The sequence below is a fragment of the Odocoileus virginianus genome, chromosome 5 (assembly GCF_023699985.2).
Source record: "Odocoileus virginianus isolate 20LAN1187 ecotype Illinois chromosome 5, Ovbor_1.2, whole genome shotgun sequence".
In the NCBI taxonomy this organism is placed as follows: Eukaryota; Metazoa; Chordata; class Mammalia; order Artiodactyla; family Cervidae; genus Odocoileus; species Odocoileus virginianus.
In genome coordinates this window covers 80,353,423-80,368,418 of record NC_069678.1, presented here as the reverse complement: position 1 = coordinate 80,368,418, position 14,996 = coordinate 80,353,423, and the positions used below count along the sequence as shown (strand labels likewise).

The window sequence follows — 14,996 nt, the reverse complement described above, 5'->3', positions numbered from 1 at the left end:
CATCAGGGTCTTTTCCAATGAGTCAGCCCTTCACATCAGGTGGCCAAAGTATTGGAGTGTCAGCTTCAACATCAGTCCTTCCAGTGAATACCCAGGACTGATCTCTTTTAGGATGGACTGGTTGGATCTCCTTGTATTTCTAACACACCAGATTTCTCACCATGTCTGAAAGAAGCTATGTGTTTGGTTCTGTGCCTTTGATTTTTTTGTTTTCTTCTGCTCAGAATGCGCCTCTTCCCCACCCCACTCCCTTTTTTTTAACCTAATGAAAGTCCATTCCTTCATCCAAACCTAAGTCAGATAATTTTAACTCTGACAGGCACAATGAATGGCATTCTTTTCTGAACCCAGAAAGAACTTTGTATCTCAATATGTAACCTAATAAAACTGAGTTCCTACCATATTCCATTCACTGTTTCGGGTGTTGGAGATGTCATAATGAACAAAGCAAGACAAAGTCTCTACCTTCACTCTAATAGGGAGAGAGAGAAGGAGAAAAATAGGCACACACACACACACACCTATACTTAACAAAGTGAATAATAAGTACTTTAAAGATAGATAGATGGGAGTAGGGGGCTGCTATTTTCAGATAGAGTGGTCAGGGCATACCAGTGCCTCTTTGGTGAGGTAACTTTCACGGAGGATCTGAAGGAAGTGAGGAAGCAAATGAGGTATATTTGAAGGATGTATGCTGCATGCAGAAAGCAGAACAACTACAAAATAGGAGTATGCATGGCTTAATTAAGGAATAGCAAGATGAGTAGTGTGGCTGGAATCGGGTGAGTTGATTTCTGTTTTAAAAGGCTGCCCTGGCTGTTATGTAGATTAATGAGTGAGTGAGTACATACCTGAGGGTGGGTCAGAGAAATGAGTTTTTGCTACATAGAGCTCAGTAATCCATGAGGGTATGGACTTGAGACCTTGACTTCCAGTGGGTCTCCTGACTTTGGCTTTTCACTCTAAGGTGGTCTCTTCTCTTCTAGGCGTGGCAGCCTGGGTCTCATGGATTACTACCTGATGGATGCTGCCTCCTTGCTGCCTGTCCTGGCCCTTGGCCTGCAGCCTGGTGACACCGTGCTTGACCTGTGTGCAGCCCCTGGGGGAAAGACATTAGCATTGCTTCAGACTGGCTGTTGCCGTAAGTCAGAGGGCTGGTGTTACAGATTCTCTCTGGAATACCCCCATCCTATCACCCTCTTAGCTCTCAAGCCTCAGCTCAAGTGTGCCACCTCCTGGAAGTCTTCTCTCATGATCTCTGCTGGCCAGCTGCGAAGTGTGTCCTCCGTCTCCTGTGCCCTCACACCCTGGGCATCACCCTTGAAACAGTTAGTACATTAGCCTTGCATCAGAGGATAATGGGTATACATGTTCTTTCTCCCCAAGATAAGGAGTTCCTTGAGGACAGGCCTAAGACTTACTCAGTAGTATAGCTCAGCCTGGGCCTTGTTCATTGTAAATGTTCATTTCAGCCATCCATTTGCTGACATCCTGCCTTAATATAAGAAGTATTTTTATCTTGAGAAAGATTCACAAGGAGGCTGTGATTTTTATTTATTCATTCATTCATTCTTGGCTGTGCTGGGTCTTTGTTGCTGTGCATGGACTTTTTCCAGTTGTGGCAACTGGGGTCTACTCGCTTGTTGCTGTGCTCAAGATTTTCTTTGCAGTGACTTTTCTGGTCACAGAGCATAGGCTCTTGGGTTCATGGGCTCAGTAGTTGTGGTACACGGGCATAGTTGCCCCGCAGCATGTGGAATCTTCACCCCATGACCCCTGCATTGGCAGGCAAATTCTTAACCACTGGACCACCAGGAAAGCCAGAAGGGTGGGGATGGCTGTGATACTGATCATGGAGCTCAGCCAGGCTTCTCTTGCCATAGCCTTTTTTACTGGACCTGGACCCTTCTTTTCCAGTTCTTATCAGTCAACTTGCACAGTTTGAATTAGCTTCCAGCCTCAAGGTAGGCCCTACAGGTGATTCAGAGAGATACTATATTTGATTTCTACATTCTGTAAGTCCAGAGGGAATGAAGAAATGTTGATATGGCTTAATGGGTCCAATCACCCTAAGCTGGGCTATGCTGATCTGACTGAGTGCTGTGAGAATCCATCAGAAGGGGGAATGGATAAGGTGGAGTTTCTTGGATGAGGAGGAACTGGAACTCAGAAGAGGAAGAAGGGCCAAAGAGAAGTAATTGAGAGTTGCTTTTCTAAAGGTGTTAGAGATAGGTCCAGAACTGGAACCCAGATTTTCTCTTCTCAATTGATATCCTGCTGCAAATTCCTCTTGAGCAGAGAATCCAATTTTGACTTCTTTGAGTGCCCTCAAAAATTAGGACATATTTCTTTGTGGGGAGACTAAAGTGCTTCACTCACTAAATAAAAGTATGTACTCTCTAATTCTTCACCGCAGTGCCCACTGCTCTCTTTCATTCCTTGACTCCGGGGCCAGGTATCAATTGCCATTTATCATTATGCTCACAGTAATATTTTTCTTAGAGCCAAGAGTGAAGTGGAATATTTCTTAAACTCGTGTCTATCACAAAAGGGAAAATTAAAGCTAGGTGGTGAATCATTCAGGATTAAGCTTGGTTGTATACAATAGAAAATTTAGCTAACTGACTTAAAGAAGAAATGTTTATTTTTCTCTTACGTAAGAGAGCTGGAATATAGGCAGTCCAGGACTGGCATGGAGGCTCCACAGTTATCAGGGTTTCTTCTTTCTTTTTGCAACCTATTTTATTGCTGTCTTCCATCCTCAGGATTGCCTCATGCCTCCAACATGACTGCTTGACTACTGGAATTCCAATCATTACAGTCAAGTTCCAGGCAGGAAGAAAAGCGTGGACAAAAGGGGCGCATCTCCTGATTGTATCAGCTTCTTTTTATTTATTTATTTTTAATTTTTAAAATTTATTTTTGACTATCCTGGATCTTTACTGCTGTGTGGGTTTTCTCTCATTGCCACAAGCAGGGGGCTGCTCTCTAGTTGTGGTGCATGGTCTTCTTATTGGAGTGGCTTCTCTTGTTGAGCACAGGCTCTGGGGCGCGTGGGCTTTGGTAATTGTGGCACATGGGCTTAGTTGCCCCTCGGCATCTTCTCAGATGAGGGATCAAACCTGTGTCCCCTGCATTGGCAGGTAGGATCCTAACTACTGGACCACCAGGAAAGTCCCTGTATCAACCTCTGTTTTTTATATATAATTTTTATTTATTTTGGGCTGTGCTGGGTCTTTGTTGCTACATGGGCTTTTCTCTAGTTGCATCGAGCAGGGGCTATTCTCCAGTTGTGGTATGTAGGCTTCTCATTGCGGTGGCTTATCCTATTGTACAGCACGGGCTCTAGGGCACACAAGCTTCAGTAGTTGTGGCCTGTGGTATTAGTAGTTGCGGCTTCTGGGCTCTAGAGCACAGGTTCAGTAGTTGTGGAGCAGGGGCTTAGCTTCTCCATGGCATGTGGGATCTTCCTGGACCAGGGATTAAACCCATGTCTCCTGCATGGCAGGTGGATTCTTTACCACTGAGCCACAAGGGAAGCCCTGTATCAGCTTCTTTTAAACATCTTCCCAGAAGTCCCACACAATAATTCTGCCTACAACTCACTGACCAGAACTTAGTCTTATAGTTTTACTTAGTTGAAAAAGGAGGCTGGGAAATTTAGTCTTTTGGGGAATATTGCGCCCCTCTCTCTCAAATAAAATTGGAGTTCTGTTACTAAGGAATTGTTGTTTAGTTGCTCAGTCAGGTCTGACTCTTTTTTCCCTCATGGACTGTAGCCCTTCAGGCTCCTCTGTCCATGGAATTTTCGAGGCCAGAATACTGAAGTAGGTTGCCATTTTTTTCTCCAAGGGATCTTCCTGACCCAAGGATTGAACCCATGTCTCTACGTGTCCTGCATTGCAGGTAGATTCTTTACAGCTGAGCCACTGGGGAAGCCCATACTAAGGAATAAGAGTAGAATTTAAATTAGGGGTAAATAATATGTAGTATCTACCAAAGATGAAGAGAAATGCATATTTCAATAAAGGTGAGAGCATATTTTTTAAAGAAATAAATGTTTTAACCTAGTCTGCTTTGTTTATTTATATAACCTTTCTGGGTTAAGTTGGTGTTGCCTTTGCAGCCCCCACTCCAGAGTGTCTAGTACTGTGCTTTGCATATAATAAATGTTTCTCCTCCACCTGCCCCTGCCTGGCGGGTCTGCATTGATTGGCTATGCCTGAGAATTTGTCTGACTCTCCATCAGCACCATTGCTGGTGGGATACTTCGTTGTGCAATGGCCTCTGAAGTTTCTTTATTCCTGCAGGCATAAGATGTTCCTACTACCCAGAATGTCTATAGATTCAGTGCAATTCCTGTCAAGAGTCCAACGGCGTTTTTTTACAGAAGTAGAAAAAACAATTCTAAAAATTTATACTCCCACAGGCAATCTTGCTGCCAATGATCTCTCCACATCACGAACGAGCAGGCTACAGAGGGTCCTTCACAACTATGTGCCTCAAGATGTCAGGGATAAGAATCGAGTTCGAGTCACATCATGGGATGGCAGGAAGTGGGGAGAATTGGAGGGGGACACCTATGACCGGGTGAGTGATTCCTGACCTGGGACATCCAGCTAGCCAAACCTGACATTCCCTCCTGGTGCTGGGCCCTGAGCAGGTAGGATCTAGCCATATGTATTTGAAGATGTAGGGCTGATTGTGGACCTGGCCAACTCTCTCCTTGGGTGATGTGGTGAAAACAGCCATCTGCAGAACCATCAGTTCAGCTTAGATGACTGCCTACTATCTTGATTAGAGGGAACAAAAAGAGTTTGAACCTGTCTGCCTGGAAAAAAATTAATTAGGCTTATTTTATTTCACTACTCACTTGGCTGCACAGTAACCCTCATTAAAGTAAGTATGATTAAGCTCATTTTATTTAGTTTTGAATATTAATACAGTACATGATGTAAAATGCAGAAGGCTCAATATGGTATCTGGAGAAAAGTATGTTTCCTTCTTAATTCTGCCTCACAGCTGTCTACTTCCTCTCCCTACATATTGTCTATATTTTCTTCTGTATCCCCTTAAAATATTTTTTTTGTGTATATACAAATATAAATGTGTATATAAAAAATAATAGGAATGGTAGTGTATTATGCTTACTATTCTGAAGTTTATATATATTTTTTTAGTTAATAATATGCCCTGTAGTCAAATTTTTGGTTTTGTTTTTGGGGTATGATTGCTGGATAACAGTTTATATGTACTTAGAATATTGACAGAGGTTACTGAATCACTCCCCGTGAAGGCTAAGTCAGTTTCACTTCTACTGGTAATGAATAAGGGCACTGTTTCCTCGAGTTGTCCAACTTTTTGGTTTTTGCCAAACTGAAGCATCTAATTACATTTTTGTTATGAATGAAGAGGAAAGTAATTTTACATCTTTAAGTTATTTGTATTTTCTTTTATTATTTTTTAAATTCTTATTTGTTTTTATTAGAGTATAGTTGCTTTACAGTGTTGTGTTAGTTTCTGCTTTACAGCGTGGTGAGTCAGTTACGTGTATCCCCTCTTTTTTAGATTTTTTAGATTTCCTTCCCTTTTAGGTTACCACATACCCTTAAGTAGAGTTCATGTGCTTTACAGTAGGTTCTTATTAGTTATCTGTTTTATACATAGTAGTATATATATGTCAATCCCAGTCTCCCAGTTTATTCCACCCCCACTTCCCTCCGGGAACTCCCTGATAGTCAATTGGTAAAGAATCTGCCAGTGCAGGAGACACCAGTTGGATTCCTGGGGCGGGAAGATCCGCTGGAGAAGGGATAGGCTACCCACTTCAGTATTCTTGGGCTTCCCTTGTGGCTCAGCTGGTAAAGAATCCGCCTACAGTGTGGGAGACCTTGGTTCGATTCTTGGGTTGGGAAGATCTCCTGGAGAAGATCTCCTGGAGAAGATCTCCCACTCCAGTATTCTAGCCTGGAGAATTCCATGCATTGTATAGTCTATGGGGTTGCAAAGAGTCGGACACGACTGAGCGACTTTCACTTTCACTTTCCCTTCCCTTCTTGGTATCCGTAAGTTTATTCTCTGCGCCTGTGTCTCTCTGCTTTGCAGGGAAGTTCTTCCATATCATTTTTCTAGATTCCATGTGTAAGTGATATTTTATTTGTTTTTCTCTTTCTGACTTACTTCACTCTATATGACAGTCTCTAGGTCTATCTATGTCTCTGCAAATGGCACAGTTTCATTCCTTTTTATGGCTGAATAACGTTCCATTGTATTAATACGTGTGGGAAGGTTCCCCTGGAGGAGGGCATGGCAACCCACTCTCTTGTTCATGTGGGCTTCCCAGGCAGCTCCTCAGTAAAGAATCTACCTGCAGTGCAGGAGAGGAGGGTTCGATCCCTGGGTCGGGAAGATCCCCTGGAGAAGGAAATGGCAACCCACTCCAGTAGTCTTGTCTGGGAAATCCCATGGATAGAGGAGCCTGGCAGGCTACAGTCCACGGGGTTGCAAGGGAGTCTGATATGCCTTAGCAATTAAACAACAATAACAGTATATATGTACAACATCTTTATCTATTCCTTCGTTGATAGACATTTAGGTTGCTTCAGTGTCTTGCCTGTTGTAAATAGTGCTACAATGAACATTGGAATGCGTGTATCTTTTGAATCATGGTTTTCTCTGGTTATATGCCCAGGAGTGGGATTGCTGGGTCATATGGTAGTTCTGCTTCCCAGCTGGCTCAGTGATAAAGAATCTGCCTGCCAGTGTTGGAGATAAAGGAGAGGTGGGTTCAATCCCTGGGTTGGGAAGTTCCACTGGAGAAGGAAATGGCAACCCACTCCAGTATTCTTGCCTGGAAAATCTCATGGATAGAGGAGCCTGGTGGGCTACAGTCCATGGGGTCACAAAGAGTTGGATGCAACTGAGCGACTGAGTACACACACACACACACACACACACACACACACACACGCAGTAGTTCTGTTTTTAGTTTTTTGAGGAACCTCCATACTATTCTCCATAGTGGCTGCACTGATTTACATTCCCACCAACAGTGGAGGAGAGTTTCCTGTATTTTTTAATCAGCACATTCTAAAAAATATTTATTTAAAACACATACTTCTAAAAATATAAAATATATGTAGCTATTGCCTTTGTGTTGTCATCTGACACATTTTTCTCTTCTGTTCAGTTCTTACCATCTTGCCTCAGCCACTCTAAGACATGGAAAGAAAGACCAAGGCTTATAGAATCTTGGATAGCTTGAGAGACCTGCTTCCCATCTGTGTAGGAATCCCCTATTCAGCCTTTTTGGCACACAGGCAGCAGAGTAGAGAGAGCGTGACCTCTGCTGTTGACCTAACTTGTTTTTGTATCACAGAGGTGCCACTTACTGACCTTGAGACAGCTTCTTGATCTTGGTGAACTTCAGCCTCTTTGTTTGTAAAATAGGAAATGATTATTATGAGGATTAATAATGATCATATCCAGGGAAAGTGCTCAGTACATCAGCTGGCCATGAAGATTAGGCAGGTAGTAGCCATCATCATTATTCAGCCTGTGCTTGCATACTTTCAGTGACAGGGGCTCACTCAGGTTTTGTGGTTGAACACCTTTGTTATTAGAAAAAATTCTTTCTCCTACTGAATTAAAATCTCTAAATTTTATGGTATATGGCTGAGTTCAAGGATTCTAGTGTCAGACTGCTTGGTTTGGAATCCTGGCTCCGTCACTTATCAGGCAGAGAAGTTAATCTTTCAGTTTAAGCTTTCAGTTTCTTCCTCTGTAAAGTAAGGATAATATTAATGCCTATCCCATAGGTGATAGGAATGCATGTAGAATGCTCCTGGCATATAGAAAGCATTTAATAATAATGTCATCATCACAGTCCCTTTTATTTTTATTATTTCCATTCATTGATTCCAACTATGCCTTCTATTACAATGCGCTGCCTCCCATTTCATGTGAAAGTGCTTCAGATGTTTGAAAAAAGCTTTAATGTCCTGAAGATGTCTTTGTTAATTTATTTGTTGATCAAATAGTTCTGTACTACATACTGTGTTAGGCAAGTGTTAAGCACTTCAGATTCAAAGAAGAATACTATCTCAGGACTCCATACACTCTTGGTAATTTCATTTCTCCCAGAGCTCTACTTGGCCATCAGCTGGAGTGCCAGAGCTCTGCATTTTCATGGCAGGATACCTACCCATCTCCCCACTTAACAGCTTTCCTTTTATATATGTTGCAGTTATACCTTTTCCAATCTCTTTATATTTAGCCTTGTTAAATAACTACCCTTTAGATATGTCTCTCATATACTCCCTAGAATTGGGTTTTGTTTTTTGAACCAATCTGTAAATTTTTCTCTTTTAAAACAATTGATGTCCCTGATATATTTGGTTTTGGCTCTGTCAAAGTATTTACTGTGTTTTACTTACTGTTTATTTCACTGTGTAATCTCTTAAATTTTTTTTATTTAGGAAGGTTTATTTTAATTCTACATTAGATAATTTTAATCCTGCCAACAGGCATATGGAAAAATGCCCCTAATTTTTAGAAAATGCAAATCAAAACTATAATGTGACTTCACACTGGTCAGAATGGCCATTATCAAAAAGTCTACAAATAATTGAGACTTCCCTGGTGGTCCAGTGGTTAAGACTCCACGCTGCCAATGCACAGAGTGCGGATTTGATCCCTGGTCAGGGAACTAAGATCCCACATGCTGTGTGGCATGGCCAAAAAGATTAAAAAAAAATTGTCTATAAATAATAAATGCTGGATAGGTTGTGGAGAAGAGAACTTTCTTACATGGTTGGTGGGAATATAAATTGGTGCAGCCATTATAGAAAACAGTATGGAGGTTTCTCAAAAAACTAAAAGTAGAGTTGCCATAGGATTCAACTGTCCCACTCCTGGACGTTTGTCCAGACAAAACTATAATTAGCAGCATTATTTACAAGAGCCGAGACTTGGAAGCAACCTAAATGTCTATTGACAGATGAGTGGATAAAGAAGATGTGATACATATATTAAATGGAATATGCCTCAGCCATAAAAAAGAATGAAATAGTGATGTTTGCAGCAACATGGATGAACCTAGAGATTATCATACTAAGTGAAGTAACTCAGAGAAAGACAAATCTCTTACAAGTGGAATCTAATAAAAAAAGATACATATGAACTTATTTACAAGATGGAAACAGATTCACAGGTATAGAAAACAAAGTTATGGTTACCAAAGGAGAAAGGGATGGGATAAATTAGGAGTTTGGGATTAGTGGAAGCAAACTACTGTATGTGAAATAGATAAACAAGGTCCTGGGAGTTCCCTGGTTGCCTGGTGGTTAGAATTCTGGGCTTTCACTGCTGTGGCCTGGGTTGAATCCCTGGTTAGGGAACTGAGCACCCACAAGCCACACAGCACAGCCAAAAGAAAAAAGGAACAAGGTCCTACTATATAGCACAGGGAACTATATTCAGTATCTTATACTATAATAGAAAATAATCTGAAAAATAATATATATATATATATTTTTTACTGAATCTCTTTGCTGTTTAACAGAAACTAACACAACGTTATAAATCAACTATACTTCAAATTGGAAAAAAAAAAGAAGCCATCAGCTTCAGCTCTGGAATGCCTCCTTGGATTTGTACTCCTGATTTTTCTTTGGCTTCTGCAGATTTTTCTAATTTTCTTTGAGCTACGCATTTTAAAATATTGACTATTTTTAAAATGTATTTTATCTATCCTTTTTAGGTATTTTGTATTACAAGGGTTTCAGGAAACAGAGGGTATTGTCATATGGTTTCTAAACATCCCAGTGACCCTTCTCTGAGCTTTCCTATCCCTTCTCTGAGCGTTCTTATTTAATTAATGTCTCTTTTTTCTGAACGCTAGTCCCATCACATTTCTTGAGATATGACCTGACCAGTGTACAAGGTAATCATTTGTCTTACTCTGTATGTGCTGTATCAATTCATGTAGCCAAAGAATGCATCAGAATATTGAACCCTGGGTCATTACTAATTTACATGGAATTTCTGCTTAACTAAAAATTTACAGATCTTTTCCATAGATAATTTTTACTTTTTTTGAAATGTAAATATAGGACTGGTTTTTTGGGGAAGGTGAGGGCTCTTTTTGTTTTGTTTTGCTGCCCATCAGAGTAGGCTTTTAATAAATAAATGCATGACTTTATTTTTGGCTGTGCTGTGTGACTTGTGGGATCTTGGTTCCCTGACCAGGGATTGAACCCAGGCCCTCAGCAGAGAAAGTGGGGAGTCCTAACCACTGGACCGCTGGGGAATTCCCCAATAAGTGAATGACTTTGCATCTCTCACTTTAAAACTTTTCCACATTGATAATTAGCCTCCAACTAATAAAAATAAATGGAAAAAATAAGCTTTTCCACGTTGAATACGACATTGTTTTAGAATAAGATAATTTTGAATCCTGATCCTGTTACTCAGTGTATTAGCTACCCTTTGGGCATTATGTCATCTGTAAATTGGATGTTTTCATTCAAATAGCTAGGTATAGAGTCAAGGACAGAGCTCTGAAACACTGAAGACTTCTTTTTAGGTTGATATCAATTATTTAATTACAATTATTTATATGTTGGTTTTCGTTTTTTGACCAGCCATAAGTATGCCTAGATGTACTATTTTCCCACTCTTTATTTCACAGTTGTCCACCAGGTTAAAGTGAGAAGCTTTGTCAGATACTCTGCAGTTGGGGGATGGGCCAAGGGAGCACTCTGCAGAATCCTCCAGGTCAAGGGACTAAAATAGCCCTGACCTAAGGAAAAGGAGCCTGTAAGGAGCTCTAATACTTGATCTTTTACACTTCTGGGCAGGTGCTAGTGGATGTGCCTTGTACCACAGACCGCCACTCCCTTCATGAGGAGGAAAACAACATCTTTCAGCGTTCGAGGAAGAAGGAGCGGCAGATGTTGCCTATGTTGCAGGTGCAGCTTCTTGCGTGAGTAACAGATTTACAAAAACTCAGGACTTTGGGAAAGAGTGATCTGGGAATCTGGGTTGCTAGAAGCTGTTGCCAAGACCATCGCCCATAGAAGGGTTTTCTGTTTGGGAATCTGTCTGAAGGAGACAAACATCACAGGATGGTCTTCCTCTGGGACATAAAAACTCTGTATGGTAGAAATACATAGCAGGATGGACTGCACAGATTCACTTTTACCTCCAGGCTAACCCTTAACCCCATGTCAAAGATTAACACAATTTTGAAATATATACTGAGGTCAAGGCTCTGTACCGCTGGGATAAGAACTTGGTTCAGTGTTTGGTCTATATCTGTATAGCCAGTATCAGTGTTTGGTCTATAACTGGAGTCAAAGATCAGGTGACTGTTTCAAGACAGCTTCTGGAGGAGAGCCCTTGGAGTAAGGTTAGGTTGCTCTCTGCTTTGAGAACAGCTTTTCAGATGATGTCACTGTGGAAGGCATGCAGAGGCTAACACAGTCATCCATCCCACAACTGGCTCCCCAGTCCTTCCAGCTTCTTCTGTTGCCCTTCTGCTTCTGCGAAGCTCATTAGTTACTTCCACTCTCTCTCTCTGGTTACAGGGCTGGACTCCTTGCCACCAAACCAGGAGGCCACGTTGTCTATTCCACCTGCTCACTTTCACACTTACAGAATGAGTATGTGGTGCAAGGTGCCATCGAGCTCCTGGACAATCAATACAGCATCAAGGTTCAGGTGGAAGACTTGACTCACTTCCGAAAGCTTTTCATGAACACATTTTATTTCTTCCCATCCTGCCAAGTTGGGGAGCTGGTAATCCCAAACCTCATGGCCAATTTTGGGCCTATGTACTTTTGCAAAATGTGTAGAATGACGTAGCATTGCCCTGTTCCTGAAGTCCTGGTGTAGGAAGACTGGGTGTACTCTTGTGGAGACCAGTGGTTAATCTCCATCCCATTCAAGTCTTTCTATAGATGGTTTTCAGCAGTAGGAAATAGGAGTTTTTCTGTCCTGCTGTCCAATTGTGGAGCATCAGCAGGTTTCTAACTCACTTATTACACCCCACTTCCAATCCCCGCTCCCCATCTTTGAGCCTGTGCTAAAGGTTCCTGCCCCACTAGGGGTTTAGGAGGAGGAACCAGTGATGCTGTAAACTTGGGAAAAAGTGTTTAGCCAATAAAATTGTTGAAGCTCCATGGAGCTGGGGCTGAAGTTGGGGGTGGTCTCATGTCAGTCCAAGTTTTGTTAGTTCCTCTTGTACCAGGTGCTGCTAATGAGCACTAACTCTCAGGTACCCAGAGTCCAGGACCTCAGCCTGGTTACAGGCCTCTGGTTACTGAACCCTTCTCACACTTGAGATGACTTTTGCATGATAAGTCTTGAGCATTTGAAGGGCCTACACAAGCCTGCCAAGTTTCTCCATGTGGCCCATGATCTGATTTCAGGAATGAGTAACTGAAAATGTTAACCCAGTGCATTATAATCTGCTTACTTACATTAAGAAAGCTCTCCAGAGGCAAATAATTCCAGGCATCCTCCTACTGTCAACAGCTCTGTTGCCCAAATGTGGCTGGGAAGCTGCTTCTGCCACAGGGCTGTGATACTCTGTTGTGTGTTTCTTCCCTTGTTCACTCCTCTAGTAAGTATTCCTTGAGCTCCTGTATGACAGGTGACCAGGGAACTGCTGGGGATGTAGTGTTTGGGACTGTGGGAGAAAATGAGGCCTCTTCATTTTTCAGAATGGCAGCTCTCTGAGCATCTAGGAATTGCCTAATGTCTTATTTTGTTATCTTCAGGTTTTTTGGTTTTTTTTTCTTGTTCCTGGTGCATGACTGAGCTTTGTTGCTAGTTCTCTGGCTAAGCCTCAAATCCCTCAGAGCTCTTCTCCCAGCATCACAGGCTCTCACCTCACAAAGTATGTATTTGGAGCAATATTGAATTGATGCTTTTGAACTGTGGTGTTGGAGAAGACTCTTGAGAGTCCCTTGGACTGCAAGAAGATCCAACCAGTCCATCCTAAAGGAGATCAGTCCTGGGTGTCCATTGGAAGGACCGATGTTGAAGCTGAAACTCCAATACTTTGGCCACCTCATAAGACTTGACTCATTGGAAAAGACCCTAATGCTGGGAAGGATTGGGGGCAGGAGGAGAAGGGGACGACAGAGGATGAGATGGCTGGATGGCATTACCGACTCGATGGACATGGGTTTGGGTAGACTCTGGGAGTTGGTGATGGACAGGGAGGCCTGGCATGCTGCGATTCATGGGGTTGCAAAGGGTCGGACACGACTGAGTGACTGAACTGAATGCCTGACTGTTAGTTGTGTTGTTTTTGTAACTTTAGCACAAAGAAGGCAGTTCTTTAAAGGTAGGGATATTAAAAATTGCTTATGGTCACTTGCAGATACTACTTTTTTATTAAGTTTTTTTTTCTGAAAAACTGCTTCTTGCATGGAAGAGGATTCTTCCTACTTTGCTTAACCCTTCTCTTCCTCTTTCTGTCTCTCCTTTTGTTCTTTAAGCCTTTCCTGCTAATCCTTGTTTGGGTATTAGAGGTGTCAGCTGAGAAGGATTTTAGATGAGGTTAAGCCTTTCCTTTCTTGGAATTTGCATCATAACTGAGGGCCCTGAAAGATCTTTCAGACTCAAAATCAAGTAAAGCTAGGAAGATGGAGCTCCAGGGAGTAGGACTCTAATTAGCTTCTATGTGTGCTGTGTGGTTCCTGCCTGCTGCTTACTCAACATTCAGTATTTGCTGAGGCTTGGACACCATAGGTGCCTGGGTTTCTTCCCTTGGCCTCCTGGGTAGCCAGCCTGGTGCTAATTAAATGCTAAGCAGTGATAGTTCAAGGGGATAGCGTCTCCTGCAGATGGGGTCAAAGCAGAGATCTACTTTGGAAAATAGTTTGATTATCTCCTGTAATTGAATGTTTACCTACAACTCACTTATTACAATACTAGGGATAAATCCAAGAGAAACTCTTACATGTACATCAGGAGATATATACAAGAATGTTTTCATAGCAGCCCTGGTCACAAAAGCAAACCCAAATAGCCACGAGCAAGAGAGTGGACAAATAAACTGGACTGTTCACACAATGGAATATTATACTGGTTTCGAAACAAATAAACTACAGTGACACATAACAATAGGAATGATTCTTAGCAATAAAATACTAAATGTTAAGTCCCAAAGATTAAATGTAGCATGATACTTTAAAAAAATTTCTTCTTTTTTGTTATTATTTACACACAATATAATTTATCAGTACTAAATTACCATTTAAATGTATTTGATAATTCCTTATAATAGTATAACCATCATCACCATCAAAATATAGAAAACAGTTCCATCTCCTAAAATGTTTTCTTATGCTCCTTTGCACTTAATTCCTTTCCATAATCCCTGGTTCCGTGTAACCACTCATCTGCTTTTTGTCACTATAGTTTTGCCTATTCTAGAATTTCACATTACGGAAGAGAGTTGATTTACAGCTGGATTGGAAAAGCTCTGTTTATCTATCTGGATGTCTGGTTTTTCACTGTTGGCCCTGAAGAAGGAATTCATAGGGCCTGGACTCCCTCTCTGGCCTGTCGGTGCTGATCGTGCTAGGCCGACTCTCCAGTGGACTCTGAACTCTGTGCTTAGCGCCTGTGGAAATGACAATGGAAGGATAAGACCCCATCCGGGCGGGGGAATCTTGAAGATCACATCCAGGTCACTCATTGCCTAAGAGAAAACAGACACTAATCACCCCTGCCTCCGGACAGTATCTATTGGAATGTAACCACTGGCTTATTGATTATTAACTGTTTGAACACATAACACGTGAATGATGGGGTTATTGTGATTGTATTTACCCTTCCTTTGTAAGCCTCAAGGGATTTGGGCTGGTGGGTTTGGACACGTACACATGGGGTATAAAAGATTTTCACAAATGCTGGTTGGGGCCCTTGGCTAAAAGGGGACTGCCTTGGGCCGCTGGTGTCATAAACTGCACTTCACTATC

General features: G+C 41.8%; 1 protein-coding gene across 4 annotated transcripts in view; it reads left to right on the top strand.

Annotated features, from left to right (window-relative positions):
- NSUN4 (NOP2/Sun RNA methyltransferase 4) overlaps positions 1 to 14,996 on the top strand; it is a 23,095-nt gene extending 8,099 nt beyond the window's left edge. For 3 of the 4 annotated variants that reach the window (XM_070468211.1, XM_020877135.2, XM_020877136.2), the window contains exons 3-6: positions 987 to 1,141; positions 4,430 to 4,590; positions 10,860 to 10,984; positions 11,589 to 14,996. In XM_070468211.1, coding sequence (XP_070324312.1) covers positions 987 to 1,141; positions 4,430 to 4,590; positions 10,860 to 10,984; positions 11,589 to 11,865 — 718 coding nt within the window. In that variant the 3' untranslated portion in view covers positions 11,866 to 14,996. The remainder of the gene's footprint in view (positions 1 to 986; positions 1,142 to 4,429; positions 4,591 to 10,859; positions 10,985 to 11,588) is intronic. The other variant, XM_020877127.2, reaches the window with a different exon arrangement.